Source organism: Thrips palmi, unplaced genomic scaffold, assembly GCF_012932325.1.
Source record: "Thrips palmi isolate BJ-2018 unplaced genomic scaffold, TpBJ-2018v1 HiC_scaffold_3, whole genome shotgun sequence".
Classification (NCBI taxonomy): domain Eukaryota; kingdom Metazoa; phylum Arthropoda; class Insecta; order Thysanoptera; family Thripidae; genus Thrips; species Thrips palmi.
This window is the reverse complement of record NW_023144630.1, coordinates 7,118,856-7,134,018: the sequence shown is the minus strand read 5'-3', so window position 1 is coordinate 7,134,018 and position 15,163 is coordinate 7,118,856. Positions and strand designations below refer to the sequence as shown.

At 47.6% G+C, this 15,163-nt stretch overlaps 3 protein-coding genes across 3 annotated transcripts in view; 2 read left to right on the top strand and 1 right to left on the bottom strand.

Annotated features, from left to right (window-relative positions):
* The window catches only part of LOC117648483, a 3,225-nt gene extending 1,133 nt beyond the window's left edge, over positions 1-2,092 (top strand). Inside the window, exons 2-4 of the mRNA XM_034390989.1 lie at positions 106-253; positions 995-1,290; positions 1,662-2,092. Of these exons, the coding sequence (XP_034246880.1) occupies positions 106-253; positions 995-1,290; positions 1,662-1,813 (596 nt within the window). The 3' untranslated portion in view covers positions 1,814-2,092. The remainder of the gene's footprint in view (positions 1-105; positions 254-994; positions 1,291-1,661) is intronic.
* Positions 2,093-2,758: 666 nt separating this feature from the next.
* Positions 2,759-7,109, top strand: LOC117648344. Its single transcript, XM_034390838.1, has 6 exons — positions 2,759-3,114; positions 3,906-4,153; positions 4,662-4,804; positions 4,900-5,080; positions 5,682-5,955; positions 6,463-7,109. The coding sequence occupies exons 2-6, from the start codon at positions 3,911-3,913 to the stop codon at positions 6,645-6,647; spliced, it is 1,026 nt and encodes a 341-aa protein (XP_034246729.1). The 5' UTR covers positions 2,759-3,114; positions 3,906-3,910; the 3' UTR covers positions 6,648-7,109.
* An 805-nt stretch (positions 7,110-7,914) lies between these two features.
* On the bottom strand, positions 7,915-13,506 carry LOC117648482. The gene is made up of 10 exons (XM_034390988.1): positions 13,380-13,506; positions 12,481-12,733; positions 12,081-12,281; positions 11,637-11,778; positions 11,033-11,166; positions 10,653-10,756; positions 9,142-9,195; positions 8,749-8,860; positions 8,379-8,470; positions 7,915-8,168 (listed from the first exon to the last, which is right to left on the bottom strand). Exons 1-10 carry the CDS (start codon positions 13,504-13,506, stop codon positions 7,939-7,941), a joined length of 1,449 nt encoding a protein of 482 aa, XP_034246879.1. The 3' UTR covers positions 7,915-7,938.
* Positions 13,507-15,163: the final 1,657 nt, after the last annotated feature.

The following is a 15,163-nucleotide window of genomic DNA, read 5'->3' as shown; positions in this document are numbered from 1 at the left end:
CTTTTAGCGACTCAGGAGCTCAAAACGCGTCTAGAGTTTTGGCCGCCTCCACCGGTCGTCTGGCCCACTGTGCCCTGAGGGTTTACCAGTGTGTCTCGCTTGCAGGCATCCCCGAGGTGGACGTGCCGTCCACGGAGCCGTTCCGGCTGGCCGAGCTGTCTCTGTCGCTGACCGAGGGACGCGGCGGGTACCGCATCTCCCTCAAGGACATCGACGTCACGGGCGTGAGCAACTTCACCGTGCGCGACCTCACGTAAGCATCCTCTCACTGTCCATCTCTTCGACTCACTAAATGTTATGTACAATTTTGTACGAGACATCACAGTTTTTTGTGCACACGAACTTTTCGTGCAATTTTCGTACGAAAAACTGCACAAATTTCCCCTTTTTGAGCAAAATTTCGTACAAATTTGTACGAAAAGTTCGTGTGCACAAAAAACTGTGATGTCTCGTACAAAATTTGTACTAAAACATTTAGTGTGGACGACAGTGCGCTGTAAATGTTAATTTCAAATTTTCAGAATTGTCTCCACAACATATCATTTTATTTGCATGCATTTAGGGAAGGAGTATTCTGTGCCAATGCACATCACCTTAAGCTTTGATTGTATTGCTTTAAATAATTTCGCGATCAAAAGTTTTGTATTATTATTTTTTTCGCATGGTCGCAAGGTTGAAGCGTGCCTTGTGAATTCGCGGTATCTTTATCTTGGGGCTTCAAATTACTATTTTCTTTCCATGCTTTCATGATTTAATACTTGCTTCCTACACTACATGCGCTTATCTTTTCTCGCCAGGCTACGTGGTGTTGCCTGAATTTTAACCTGTGTATTCTTTTGTCCAAAGTTGTGCTCAAATTCGCTTAAATTTGTGCAGTTTCACGCCTAACATCATGCAAATTCAATGAGGGCACTAAATCCTGCCAGTTACACGTTCTTCATTCTACCCAAACACTTGTGTCTCAGTGTGTGAAATGTTTGCTTGCCTGCTGCAGGGTGGGCGAGGCGGGCGCCTTCTCGCTGGACGTGGACATCCCCCTGCTCTCCCTCGTGGCCGACTACTCCAGCTCGGGCGTGCTCATCATGATCCCCGCCTCCGGCCGCGGCACACTGCACGGCGAGCTGGGCCGCGTGCGCACGCAGCTCCGGGGCGCGCTGTCGGTGCGCGGGGCGGACCGGGCAGACCGAGCTGGCAGGCAGCACGTGCACGTGGACCGCCTGCTGGTGGACCTCAAGGTGGGCGACGTGAGCATGCGCATCGACCGGGCGCCGGGGGAGAACTTCATCATCGGTGAGTTGACGACATTGTACGCGTGAAATTCTACTTCATCTGCAGCCTTTGTCAAGCATTAATTTTCGCTCAAAACGAAGCATTTTTCGGTAGTTCCGGGTAATTCCCTTATGCATTTAGATAGGGGGACTCTGAGCGGATGAGCTAATACGCTTCATTTCCAGTGTCTTTCAATGTGAACCTATTATGCTTGGTTTCTAGCGCTAACTTATTGCTCTTAATTTCTAGTTCTAATTAATTACGCCTCATTTTCAGAGTAAACTCATTGCGCTCGACTTCAAGCGTAAATTTATTACATTTTATTCTCTATCCCATTCTCGGTCTCTACTCTCTTATTTCCAGTTGTTACATTCGTTTCTTTCCCGTCGCAGCCCAAGCCACCAACATGCTGCTCCGCACCAGTGGGCACCTCGTCCTCGACGCCATGATGCCCGAACTCCGCCTCAAGTTGGCCGACGTGTTTCTCGGCATCGCCAACAACATTTTCGCCAAGGTGTCCGTCGACCAGCTGCTGCGCGATTGATTGATGTGCTGCCAGGCAGTGCATGGTTATTATTTTATGTATGAATTCTCTTGACTATCTATGTACCTGTTGGGCCTTAATTTTTATCATGTATATTTTCGACTGTTTGTGGTTTTATTGACGAAATTGCACTTACATGTAGTGGTGGTGTAAGTTATTTATCTTTTTAACTACTCTTTGGCCTCGTGTAATAGCTATCTTTTAAATGAAGGTTTGATAATGAATTTTGTAATTTTGGGTCATGTTTGCTTGGCCAATAAACAAGATTCTTCAAGTAAATTAATGATTATTTGTTTCATCGTATTAAATCAAAAACCTGAGCCCCCGTGACGCCTTGAGAGCTCCCCAGGTGACACACACTGCTCGGACGAAACTTCGCCGCCTCTCCTCACGAGATGGGTACTTTCGCGGAGATTATATTGGGTGACAAAAATAGGAGAAACTCCCGTTATCGGGGGTTGACCGCTTCCACTGGTCCTGTATGCCCGTCTGGCCATTTGAATTTCAGTACGTGAAGCTCTTGTAGCAAAGCAAGTCCGCGTCGAACTATCGACAAACCGAGTGGAAGGCGGCTTGACAGCCCGAGGGGCAGTCCCTCGTTGTTCGGCCACGAACTGCTGTAAGTGACACGCAACTGTAATTTGCCTTCGGGGAAGTTTTAATTTCACATCACGACCCTTCGTGATGAAGCGCTGACCCAGTGTGATCGTCGAGAGTACTTTGATTGCGTCGCTTATGTTTTGCGAAGCGAGGATAGGCAACCCATTTGGCACTGCATTCCTTCTCACTCACTCTCACTGACGCCGCGACGATGCTTTGTTGAGCTGCGGCGAAGGGAGTCCCGATGATGACCGTACTTCCCCTTCCTTGGCTGCTTGGCCCTGCGAATATCTTCCAAATCGCCCTGTGATTGGTTGAGCTCTGAAAAGGCTGACCAACAGCGACACGGTGGATGAAAAGTGGAAACTCTTGCGGTAAAGACTTCCTGGAGACCGGAAGGGCAACTTTAATAAGCTCATTGTTTACTATATCAAGTCTAGTAAGCTAAGTGTCGCGCAGACGGATGGTAAACCTAAATCTGATGAAGTTTTTATTTTTAGCGTTGGCAGCTTTGGACAACGGTGCGTCGTTTATTTCTCATACTTATGGCGGCGAGCGACTCAACATGGTGCCTGTTTTGTTTATTTTCCCTTCTCTTGTAATTTGCAAAGTTTAGGAATTTCGAATCGATTTCGCTCGTCAGGCTCATCGTCGTTTGATTCTCTGATCATAAGTCGTCGTGAGGTGTCCAAAAAGTTCAGGTGAGACTGATATGAATAAGTAAGCACGAAGACGATTGTGTCTTCTGCTATTTCTCTTTGTTTACGTTGCTCGGTGTCATTACCGATTACTTAAGATGTGAGTTAATAACTTGACTTATAACGTATTCGTTACTTTTATTACATTTTTGTCAAGTCAAAGAACTTCGGAGAAGATGAAGTCTGCATGGTTTTCATTCAAGTACCCTCTTTTCGTTTTGACTCAACAGTTGATAGCTGGACCTGCTTCACATTTTCAGAAACTGATATGATGCCACATATATGTTGGGGATAGGGATCAGGGCACTAACATTAAATGTGTGGATGTGGGTGACTCTCTCTCTTGCTTTGATGTTTCTCGTGTCAGTTTCATCATTCCGATGTTAAATTATGGTCATGGTACCTCTGTTGCCGCAATGTTACTTTTGTTAGTCCCAAAGAGTTCATTATAAAAATTTAGAGAGGCAAGTGCTCAGTTATCTTTGTAATTTATCTTGTACAAACAGTAACTGTTACTCATTTTACCAAGTGATTTGGATAAATCCACGCTTATGTTCTGAGGATTAAATCTATTAAACTTCCTGGAGTATCGGTTGCATTACTGCACTTTCAGACATTCACATCAGACTTGTGCTGTCAGAATGATGTCTTGAATGGTTGTTGTGATCTGGACCAGCTTGCCAAATGCAATTTAATTGTATAGTTTAATAAATATCTAATGGGGGATGAGAAAAGACCAGCTTTGATGGTGGTTGATGTTTGAAAGTCACTCATTCTACTGTTCTTTGTTTCAGGTGGAATGTCTTGCATAGAACTGCTTGTCGATGGTGTGAACCATTGCTTCTCACTTGACACTGAAGCATCAGAATCTACCTTCCCGGAGCACCTAGTGCCTTTAGGATGCCTCGTCCAAAAAGGGAAGCCTGGCATTGGCTCCTACAGAGCTTTGCTTGAGTCATCAGATGTGGACTTTAGTGTGCTTTGCATGCTGACTGTCACCAAGGAATGCTCTCCAGTGCTCGGCAGCAATTTTCTGGACAAGGTACAGTCTTGATGGAGGTGTCATTAGCTACAAGTGACATTTGTGTTGAATAATGAATCTGAAGGCAAAAACCTACAAATAGTTTTTGCTGAATTTTATTGTTGCATTATATATTTTTGCCATCCACAGTTGCGTGGAACTTTACTTCTTGCAGATACTGTAACATTTTAAAATAAGTTTTAATTTAAGTGTCATGTACCCTTCATGCAATTTCTCACCAGGTTTTAGTGGACTGTTATCAGTGATCAATTAAGCTTTGTCTTAAAGCCAAGAATAGAATCTTATTTGATTACACTGGATATTTATTCACCCTGTGTTATATCCTGTCAGTTTAATATTGTTGTTCATTTTGCGATAGCAATTCTTTTTGTAAATTTTGATTTATACATGCCTATATAGATCCATCATACTACTTGGTCACATTCTTAAAATTGAAGGTTGTTAGTATTTTTCATGCGAGCAGACCTCTTGCATTATAATGTTGCCACCAATTTTCTTGTATGTGCAGGTGCAGTCAAGAAGAAACAATAAGTACCTTGAGGTGACCAACGCAAAAGGTGTCACAGTGCAGTTGCCACTTCTTGTAAAGAAAGAACCTAAGGATAATAGCATTTCTTCTCCTAGTCAGCCCCCTAGTGGAGTTGCAAGCAAGTGTGTTCTTTATTTTTGCTGAGAAGACAAGGAATATAGTTTTAAAGTTTTTACTTGGCAATAATTACAAGGGCTCCCTTGATTTCTGTTCATAGTTCAACTTCAAATGGTGGACGGCGCAAAGCCAGGACTCTTTTGACTGCCAGGATTGTCGTGTTTTTCCACTTCGAGACAACAGGCTTTGGAGAAGATGCAGAGATTATTCAAATTGCCGCTAGTTGCCACAACAAGACATTTAATGCGTACATCTTACCAGATGGTGACATTCATCCAAAGGTACAAATGCTGATGGGTAATGGGGTAACGAGGTTTGAACGCTGTCTCAAGAGTTGCTACTCGCTACAATGTCCCAGTCATTTAAAATTAAGACAGCTTTTTTTCTCAACTTTAAATCAGCCTGCTTAGAAAGTTTACTTTTCACAACTTTCAGCATGTCTGTCAGCATTTTGGGCCATATCAGGCACTGACTGTTCTCTTAAGTCTCTGTCATTCAAGAGTCTCCAAAAAGAATAATAACATCAACTGTTTGAATAAGGAATTAAGTGTCAGTTAGCCTCTAGCTTCAAAGTAAAACCATTAGAAAAATTTTATATTTTTGCTCCCAAAATTATGGTCTGGAGAAGGAGCTTATGCAGTTTTCACATTTGAAAAACTGGACCAAAACTCACAGTGCAGTTGATCTCTCTTGCAGATCCTCCTGACTAAGGGGCATAAACAAATTCTGTGAAAAATTAGATAAGTTTCATAGAGTGTTTGTAAATTTTAGCGCAGAAGTACTTTTGATTGAGTTATTGCCCCTCACTTTATCGTAGTTGCTTCATTATCTATTCAATGTATATCTTGTCCAAACTAATCCAAGCAACTTTTTTTTTTATAGGCCATGGAGCGGAATGGCTTCTTGAAGGCTGGAGACTGGTTGTTCCTGCGAGGGCAGGTGGTGTACACGACTCCAAGAATGGATGCTGTGGAGAAGTTCCTCGCTTTCCTGCGCAGTGTGGGAGGCAACACCGTCCTGGCGGCCCACAACGCCATGCCCTTCCACGCGCCTCTCCTCTCGACGCTGCTCGCCTCTCTGGGCTTCACCAAGCAATTTGAGGCGCAGGTGCGAGGCCTGGCTGACACACTGCCTCTGTTCCGGAAAGCACTCCCAGGTGAGTCCTTAGAAGCGAATGACTCAGCCCTGGTTTTTGTGAGTTCTTAAATTCATTTCTGTATTTGATGTTCCTCCATTATTGTGTGCTTTTGTAAGCACATTTTTTAAAAAATAAGGCGGGAGGGGGTTAATTCAAGTCTTTGCTCTGTAAACCATGGGCTTACTCTTTACTAGTTGCTGCACAGTTTGCATTTTGGCAGAAGTGATTGTTGCCCTTGAAATGGTACTTTCTTGTAACGAAGTTAATTATGCCTCATTGATTTGCATCAAAGTGATTCATTTGAATCATTTCAATAAGATTCTTCCCATGAACAGAAAGTTGTGAGGCATTCACAGAACCACGTTAAAATCTTGGAGCAAAGTTAATTTTACTCCCCGTTTGAAACTCGCAGTTTAATTTGGATTGCACGAAACATCATGTAGTAGAGTGAAATGTAGAATGTGTGGTCATTTTGTCGGCCCATTCCGAACTAATCCATGAAATTCTTTTTTGCATGTCTCGTAGGCCGTCAAGCTGCAGGGAAGACTTACAGCCTAGATGACCTTGCTGCAGACCTACTTGAAGGGTCGAATCAGTTCCATGACGCAGAGGAGAGTGTTTCATCACTAGAGAAGCTGATTAAGAAAGCTGGCATTGGATATGAGGGAGTTATAGAATCAGCAAAACCTCTAGTCGAGTTTATCTATTGAAGCAAAGTGTGTACGTTTTTCACTTTCTTTAAGGACTACTTTTGCCATCTTTTGACTGTGACAACTATTTCAATGAAATGATATTAATTAAGGTAATCAAGTTTCCACTAATCATGTACAAATTTTCATCTCATTAAAGAGTCTTGTCCCCTGAGTTAGTTCAATTGAACATGTACCTGTGATTCTTAATGAGTGGAATTAACACTCCTTGAATCTACTTTAAAGGGTCTCTTTAGTTTGCCTAATCAAATGGGAGCATTTTATGTTTATCAATTGGGACACTGTACTTGTTCTCAGATCAAATACTATGTTAAGTTTACTGCATGGACCAAAACACATTTTTATTGACATAAGGTTTGCATTGTAGTTTCGTTGTCATTGTTTTTGTTCGTTTACGGGTCTATGTATTGTTATATTATTTCTGGCATGTGTACTTACAATAAAGTCCTTGTCTAAAAAATACATCACTCGTTACAAATCTTGAAGAAAACCAAAAACCAAAGTCGTTGGTCTGGGAGTATTTCCACATCTTGATTTCCATAAGCCTTGGTGCAACCAATGCAACCTCTACTCCACCCTCCCATCGGGGACGGGGTAAGGAGGTGGGCATTCCAATCGCAAGTTTCTTTTTCCCATCTATCTATCTAACTGTATGTGCTTTCTCATCACCGCGCTGGGTGACGTGTCAAATGGGTGGTCTACCTATCAGGCGCGCGTGACGTGGCAAAAGGGTGGTCTACCTTCACGGCGGGGTACCACAACACAATGTCGAGAGAGATTTGAGGAGGAAATCCTGGCTATAAGGAAAGCAAACCCGCGTTTTCTCCCTCTGAAAAGGCAAAAGAGTTTCCCTCCCTCATCGGACTCGCCTATCTCCTTCGAGGTTTAGCTTGTGCATTCCAGTATGAGGGGTGATTTCCATTATACACGTCTTCGTTCTTATACAAGTTAGGTTCCTTTTATTTTAGCTAACAGTGGACTACTAACGATCGGGCGCGGATCCAGGGGGCGTCCCCTCCCCCTGGAAGCAAAGCGCTACTACCCCTGTACGTAAGTAACTGTAGACTCATTCCCCCGGAAGACCGGTGGAGGCGGCCAAAATTCTAGACGCGTTTTGAGCTCGAGTCGCTAAACAGGACTCGAACCAAACGTGTGACCCCACCAATGGATTGCTCTCCGGACGAGGAATCCGTGGGGTCAAACGCTCGGTTCGAGTCCTGTTTAGCGACTCTGAAGCTCAAAACGCGTCTGGACTTTTGGCCGCCGGCGCCGGTCTTCTGGCCCACTGTGGCTAACAGTGGAGGTGCACGGTGGAGAAGCTCCTCGCGGCGGCGAACATGCGGGGCACGATGGGCTGCCCGCTGTCCACGGACTCGGGCCGCTCCCCGTCCTCGTCCTCCGGCGTGTCCTTGTAGTGCTCCTTCACGTAGAAGAAGGCCTTGAGCGTGAAGAAGTAGATGATCTCGACGATGCTGAGGACGGAGCAGCCAAGGAACAAGCCGGCGGTTCCCCCCACGGCCACTGTTGAAGATGCCAAATGGAGGAAATCATTGGGACTCGAACTGAACGTGTGACCCCACCAATGGATTGCTCTCCGAACGAGGAATCTATTAGTGGGGTCACTCGCGCGGTTCGAGTTCTGTCTAGCAAATCTGGAGCTCAAAACGCGTCTGGAATTTTGGGCGCCTTCACCGGTCTTCTGGCCCACTGTGCCTGCACGCCTTCCCTCACCCAGGACGTCGATGAAGCCGAAAAGGACATCCCGCTTGAGTCGCATGCGTGGGTACTTGTTCATCCCCCACTTGAGGCAGGTGCCCATGAACCTGCATCAACCAGAAAGTGGGTCGCATCGTTCGTTCCAGGCAGCCTCGGTTGTTCAAAAATTACTGAAAATGACTAAAAATTATCTATACCAACAATAATAGACTTGCAACCATCGATAGTCGACTGACAAATAGTCGGTAGCCGGCTAAATCGTCGAATTCTTTTCAAGGTGAGGTTTTCAGTTATAAAATCTAGTCACTCCAAATAATGGTAGGACAAACTATGCCACCTAATTCGTTCCCGAAGGACTGCGCGTCGTCAAGACCAGACCACTCACCACGGTATGGTGTGGTCGTTTTCGGAGATGTAGTTGACCTCGACGCACGAAGGCAGGCACTTGCAGTCCACCTTCTTGTTGGTCACAGGGTCCTTCAGCGTCGACATCAAGACTGTCCAGAGGGATTAAACTTGAGCCAGGACGAACGCACAGTGGGCCAGAAGACCGGTGGAGGCGGCCGAAATTCCTGAGGCGTTTTGAGCGCCAGGGCCTCACAAATGGATTGCTTTTCGAACGAGGAATCCATTGGTGGGGTCACACGTTTGGTTTGAGTGCCGTTTAGCGACTCTGGAGGTCAAAACACGTTTGGAGTTTTCACCATCGGCCACGGCCTTCTGGCCCACTGTGGAACGACGCGAGACAAATGCGCACCGTCACCAAAACGAAATTTACCTTTGTGCTTATCCAGGCAGTGCAAACCCTTCACGTCGCATATCTTGAAGGGGTCTGAAAGGGTTCAGGGAAACGATCACCGTACACATCAAAGTCTTGAAGGATAAGTAGTTTGTACAGCCACCCTTTTTTGAAGGCAACAAGCTTTATTGCATGATTAGTGCCAGCGGTCAAAATCCCTGACGTGTTTTGAGCTCCTGAGTCGCTAAACGGGACTTGAACCGAACGTGTAACCCTCACTGATGGATTGCTCTCCGAACGAGGAATCCATTGGTGGGGTCACACGTTCGGTTCGAGTCCCGTTTAGCGACTCTGGAGCTCAAAACGCGTCGGAGTTTTGGCCGCCCCCACTGCACAGTGGGCCAGAAACCGTCGGAGGCGGCCAAAATTCTAGACGCGTTTTGAGCTCCCGAGGCACTAAACAGGACTCGAACCGAACGTGTACCCCACCAATGGATTCCTCGTCCGAGAGCAATCCATTGGTGGGGTCACACGTTCGGTTCGAGTCCCATTTAGCGACTCTGGAGCTCAAAACGCGTCCGATTTTGCGCTCCACCGTATTATGGCCCCGTGCATCGAGACGATACGCACACGGGCGGTAAATGTGAGGACGCAGCCGCACTCGCGTTCCCAGCGTATGCGGGATGTCCTCACATTGTACGAGTTCATCGGATGAGCATGAAGTTCGACTCTAGTACGACAGCTTCGCTGCCCAACCTTGAGATCCGCCCTTCATCAGACGTTCTGAGGCTGCGTCCGAGATCTCCGCCCTACCGGCCGGCCTCGGGACTCAAGTATACGCAAACTAACGGGGCGTAGAAGGGGTGCATGAACATCTGGAGGAAAGCACTCGTCCTGATACAGGTTAACGAGTACACGGGGCTGACATCAGGTTATCTCTCAGAGCGACAGCGCCGCTCCACCTGTGAGGCCGCCGCTTCGGACGTTAGATGCTGAGGCCGAGGATTCCTTTTAACGTCCGGCCTCCGACAAAGTCTAGCGGAAATCCGTTCGGAAGGTGTGCATGTAGGCATCTTTGAGGCAAAATGAGCACCCTTTCCCAAAAGGCATCAACGATTCGCCATCCAAGGGGAAAATCATTTCCCCAGTCACATATCCGTCCACGGTAGGCCTGTAAAGCTTAGGGGCCCTTAGATCGCCGCTGGATTGAATAGCCTTTTAGCTCCAGAGGCGTAAACGTTTTAGCCGAGGAAGGCCCAATGTGGCTCTTTAGAAAGAGCCATCCAAAGGGCGTCACGTTCGCTCGAAGGCAATGTTTCAAAGTTCAGTATCCGTCCTACGGAAATAAGCTCAACGACACAGTGGGCCGACGCCGCTGTTGGCACGGCTTTGAGTCCAGAGTCGCTAAAAGGACTCGAGATCGTGTGCCCCACATATTGCTCTCCGAACGAGGGATCATGATGGGTCACACGTCATTGACCGTTAGCGACTCTGGACTCAAAAGGCGGAGTTTTGGTCCACTATTAGGCCCTGTCGGTGGAAGGCCTCACAAGTCCCGGAGTTCATTACGACTGCGCGACATTTGCCATCCAGTGGACTGCCATTGTACGACCACCCTCTGTCAATGAGGCTGCTGTTTTTGGCCTTGAAGTGCCTGTCGCAAAACTGAATGTCGTTAGGGCACAGTGTGCCTGGAGGCGGTCAAATCCCGGAAGCGTTTCGAGCTCCTGCGTCCGCCTGCCTCGCAAGGTCGGACTCGAACCGAACTTGTGACCCCACCAATGGATTGCTCTCCGAACGAGGAATCCATTGGTGGGGTCACACGCCCGACTCGAGTCCTGTTTAGCGACTCAGGAGCTCAAAACGCGTCTAGAGTATTGGCCGCCTCCCCCACCGACACCGGTGCTGGTCCACTGTGCCGTGTACCCACTCAGGTGCGAAGTATACAGCGACGTCCGAGCTGAACGCGTAGCAGATGCCGTGCTCCGTGATGGTGGGCTGCAGCGGTTGGGCACTGGCCTCATCGTTGCTCCCGCTCACAGAGTAGGAGAACTCCAGCTTTACCTAAAGAGGGGCACGCCGTGACGAGTCGCCAGTGTCAGTCTGCCCACTGTAAATGTCTTACGGTGAAAGGCTGCACGAGCATATTATGGTGGAGATTTTCTCCATAATACCAACAAAATTCGTCAAAATATCTATAAGGTACAGTGAATTCTCAATGGTATGTTACGAGGTCAGCTGCGCCGCCATAATATGGAACCTTTTCACCATAATATGGAGAGAATCTTCACTGTAGAACATTTAGAGTGCCGTCCTTTCTCCTGCCCGCACCTTCAATGGACATGACAGTGACTTAGGTCGGGATCACCTATGCCCCTTGCTACTAACTCCCTATTGCAACGCGCTCTACTGCTTTAGCAGTATGCCGACTGTTACCATCACTGCAAAGCCAGCGGCAAGCAAACTTACCGTTGGCTTTGCAGTGGTCCAGAGTCCAAGCGGGCCGCTGAAACATCAACTGCTGTGTCGCATACCGCCAGCACGAGGTCCATGTAGTCCGAGGGTTTGATCTGGTCGTTGAAGTCGTCGATGACGTCACTGAAGGTCGTGTACGTGGCGTTGGCCAGCGTCATGAGGAACAGCTTGAGGCGTTCCTTGTCCTGGATGTGAGTCAACCTGCAGCAGGCCAGTCCGTCAGATTGATGAACCACAGTGGGCCAGAAGACCGGTGGAGGTGGTCAAAATCCCGGACGCGTTTCGACCTCTAGAGTCGCTAAATAGGACTCGAACCGAGCGCGTGACCCCACCAATGGATTCCTCATTCGGAGAGCAATCCATTGGTGGGGTCACACGTTCTGTTCGAGTCCCATTTAGCGACTCTGGAGCTCAAAACGCGTGTAGAGTTTTGGCCGCCTCCGCCGGTCTTCTGACCCACTGCGCGGTGATTAGCTCGATCTTTGGATTTGTAGTGTCCTTACGAGTCCGCCACCCTCTCCACGCTCTCCTCGTCGTACTTGATGGTGGGGCAGATGGTGACGGAGGGGAAGGACGTGTTCCACTCCTTGTAGTCGCGCTCCATGGCGATGACGGTGGGGTTCTCCTGGTAGTGGTCCCACGTCGACAGCGACACCACCACGGCGCCGTACAGCCCCAACAGCACGAAGGCCGTCCACACAATGCTGCCACGCATTGGAGGGAAGTCAGTCACGGGGCACAGTGGGCCAGAAGACCGGCGCAGGTGGCCGAAACTCTAGACGCGTTTTGAGCTCCAGAGTCGCTAAACAGGACTCTAAACGAGCGTGTGACCCCACCAATGGAGTCCTCGCTCGAAGAGCAATCCATTGGTGGGGTCACGCACGTTCCCTCGCGGACACTAACCGCTCAAAGAAATGTCGCTTGTCATCGGTCAGGTGGTTGAAACCGTGGATGGACGATGTCTGCATCACCAAGAACAGGAAGTCCCACACCGCCCTCAAGAAGGACTTTTTCTTCCCCTTCGCCTGGCCGTCCGCGTTGGAGTACATGCCGGCCCCCTCGCGCCCCTCGCGGACCATGGTGGGCGTGACCGACGCCGCGAACGCGGAGACCGGCGGCGACCCTTGCAGGACGCCCCTGGAGCGTCGCATCACCGCTAAAGACAAAGCCATTACAATCATACCACCCTCAGGGCATGAATACGATTTACGCCCCTACAACGGTGTCGACCTCGTGCCTCTGCACTGCAAACCTAACTGTCTACTAAGTACACACTCACAAATGCATGCTTGCAACTACACATATGCGCTTACAAACGCATGCTTGACGCCGTATATGTCCATGCGTCAAGCATCCGTTTGTAAGTGTGTACTTGCAAGCATGCATTTGTAAGTGTGTACTTAGTAGACAGTTAGGTTTGCAGTATGCATGGGGCGTAAATTAATAAAGGATTTCTAGGAAAAAATTTTAATGCCTTCAAAATTCATTAGTTAACTTGTTACGTTTTCTGGCTACTTTCGCATGTTACTGTATTAGCTTTAAAGATGATTTTTCGGTAGTATTTTCGGATTTTTAATGGTAATGAAGAGGTAATACGTAAGTGGCTTGACGCTCCTCCACCTAAATAGCATAGAGATTTTCCAAGAATTTTCACCAAAACTTGTTTCTTCTCTGCAAACTCAACAGTGTACGTACTCAGTACACGCTAGTTAGAGTGTACTCATGAGCACACTCTAACTAGAGTGTACTGAGTACACTGTTGAGTTTGCAGAGTTGTTTTTGCCAAAACCTATGTATCTTACTAGAGATCTCCCCCGGGGGCAGGCTGTCCACGTCTAGCGGGCAGAGGCCCGGGGGCTCCGGGCTGCCGTCCGGCATGCCGTCCCGGAGCAGCTTGGGGCTGACGGAATCCTGCCCCGCCGGCACCATGGCGACCCGGAGACTGGCGGCCGAGGACTGAGGGCACGACGCCCGGAGGACGCGGCGCACATGCCGTGCTTGCTCGCTAGGCACCCTTGACATTGGCGTGGTGACCCTGACAGCTCAAGGTCGGGTCCGATAAAAGCAAAGGGAGCATACACTGCAGGAAGTGTGAATAGTACAACAAAAACTGAACACCAAAAGTACAACAGGGATTGTAGAAAGTACAACGAGAATTGTACAAAGCACAACGATCGTTGTCTAGGCCTCGAGGCCTAGACTGCACAGCACTCGTCAAGCCGGTTCCATTGTACTTTGTACAACAATTGTTGTGCTTTGAAAGTACAACAAATTCCCTAATTAAAATTTGCCAGATATTAATTGTGTACTTTTGTTGTGGTTTTTTCAAGCAGTGTAAAAGTACAAAAGGGAAAGTACAACGAGGCCTGGACTGCACAGCACTCGTCGCTGGTTGCATTGCACTTTGTACAACAATTGTTGTACTTTGAAAGTACAATAAATTCCTGATTGAAAATTTGTCTGGAACTTGTGTACTTTAGTTGTCGTTTTTTTCATGCAGTGCAGAGCGGCAGGGGTGAAAAACGAGCGGGTGATGCACGGGGGTGGTGCAAGGGGTGGTGCATGACCCAATGGACACAAAACACTCACGAAGTAGTCACAGAAATCAAAATGACGTCAACATTACCGTCGAAACGACTTTATTTGGTGGAGATTTTGATTAAAGGCAGTCCCATTGGCAATGAAATGACGCGTCACGCTGAGCGTTTCGTGTCTATCAGGGAGGTGGTGCAGTGCATGCAGCCCAGCAAGGCGCCTGCCGGTGGCGGTGCACTGGCAGGGCATCAATTATTCAAACCGTGAGTGGATCGCGCCCAGAAGCAGGTCGACATGACGCTCGGCTATCAAGATGCACTCACGCTTCGTTAGGCCGTTCATATAACTATACTACACTAGTATCGGTCGAAGTGACGAGCCCGCACGTAAGGAAGTCTGCGGAGTATTCGCTTCATGTAACAACGAAGAAAATGAATGCATTGTAAAATTACTTTGAATGGCGAATTATTTGGCTCCATGAAACGAAGAATTCCTTCGTAGGTGTTACAAAATGCGCTTGTTTCCTTCATGTTCCGAAGCCATTTTTCGTGGAGTTTTGGCTGTGCACTCTACGTCACTGCGACTGGCGCGGTATTCCCCTTTCCGTGTAGATGACATTGGATCCAACGCGTAGCGCTGTAGAAATTTGTAATCAAATGTTACATAAGATACATTTATATGCATTTTCGTCGGAAGCCTCTTAACTTTTTCCTGACGAATCGACTTCCTTTCAATTATCAATGTTAGGCTAGGACACCCATGTGGAGGGACACATGGTGACAACGCTTGGGCGTACTCTCGATAAAAATGTCGGTTACGGAAATGAACGCGGACCTTTTATGTGTTTCAGTTTAATCTTTAAATTGGAATGTGAAATTCAAAAGTTGAACCGAAATTGAAGGAAAGATAAGGCAGCGCCACACTTTGGCGTAACACTCAACGTACTGAAGAAATTCTGGGGCATTTGTTAACTTCGGAATTGGTTGAATGGAAAAGCTTTTCACTGAATGAAAGGTAGTCAGAAATTCACTTCCAAAACTGAATATTGTCA

Coding starts and splice junctions, on each gene's coding strand:
- LOC117648344 (XM_034390838.1), top strand. CDS start 3,911: ATGTCTTGCATAGAACTGCTTGTCGATGGTGTGAACCATTGCTTCTCA. Junction 4,154..4,661: donor GCAGCAATTTTCTGGACAAG/GTACAGTCTTGA, acceptor TTGTATGTGCAG/GTGCAGTCAAGAAGAAACAA. Junction 4,805..4,899: donor CCTAGTGGAGTTGCAAGCAA/GTGTGTTCTTTA, acceptor TTCTGTTCATAG/TTCAACTTCAAATGGTGGAC.
- LOC117648482 (XM_034390988.1), bottom strand. CDS start 13,506: ATGGTGCCGGCGGGGCAGGATTCCGTCAGCCCCAAGCTGCTCCGGGAC. Junction 12,282..12,480: donor AAGCGACATTTCTTTGAGCG/GTTAGTGTCCGC, acceptor AATGCGTGGCAG/CATTGTGTGGACGGCCTTCG. Junction 9,196..10,652: donor CGTAATGAACTCCGGGACTT/GTGAGGCCTTCC, acceptor GAACCCTTTCAG/ACCCCTTCAAGATATGCGAC.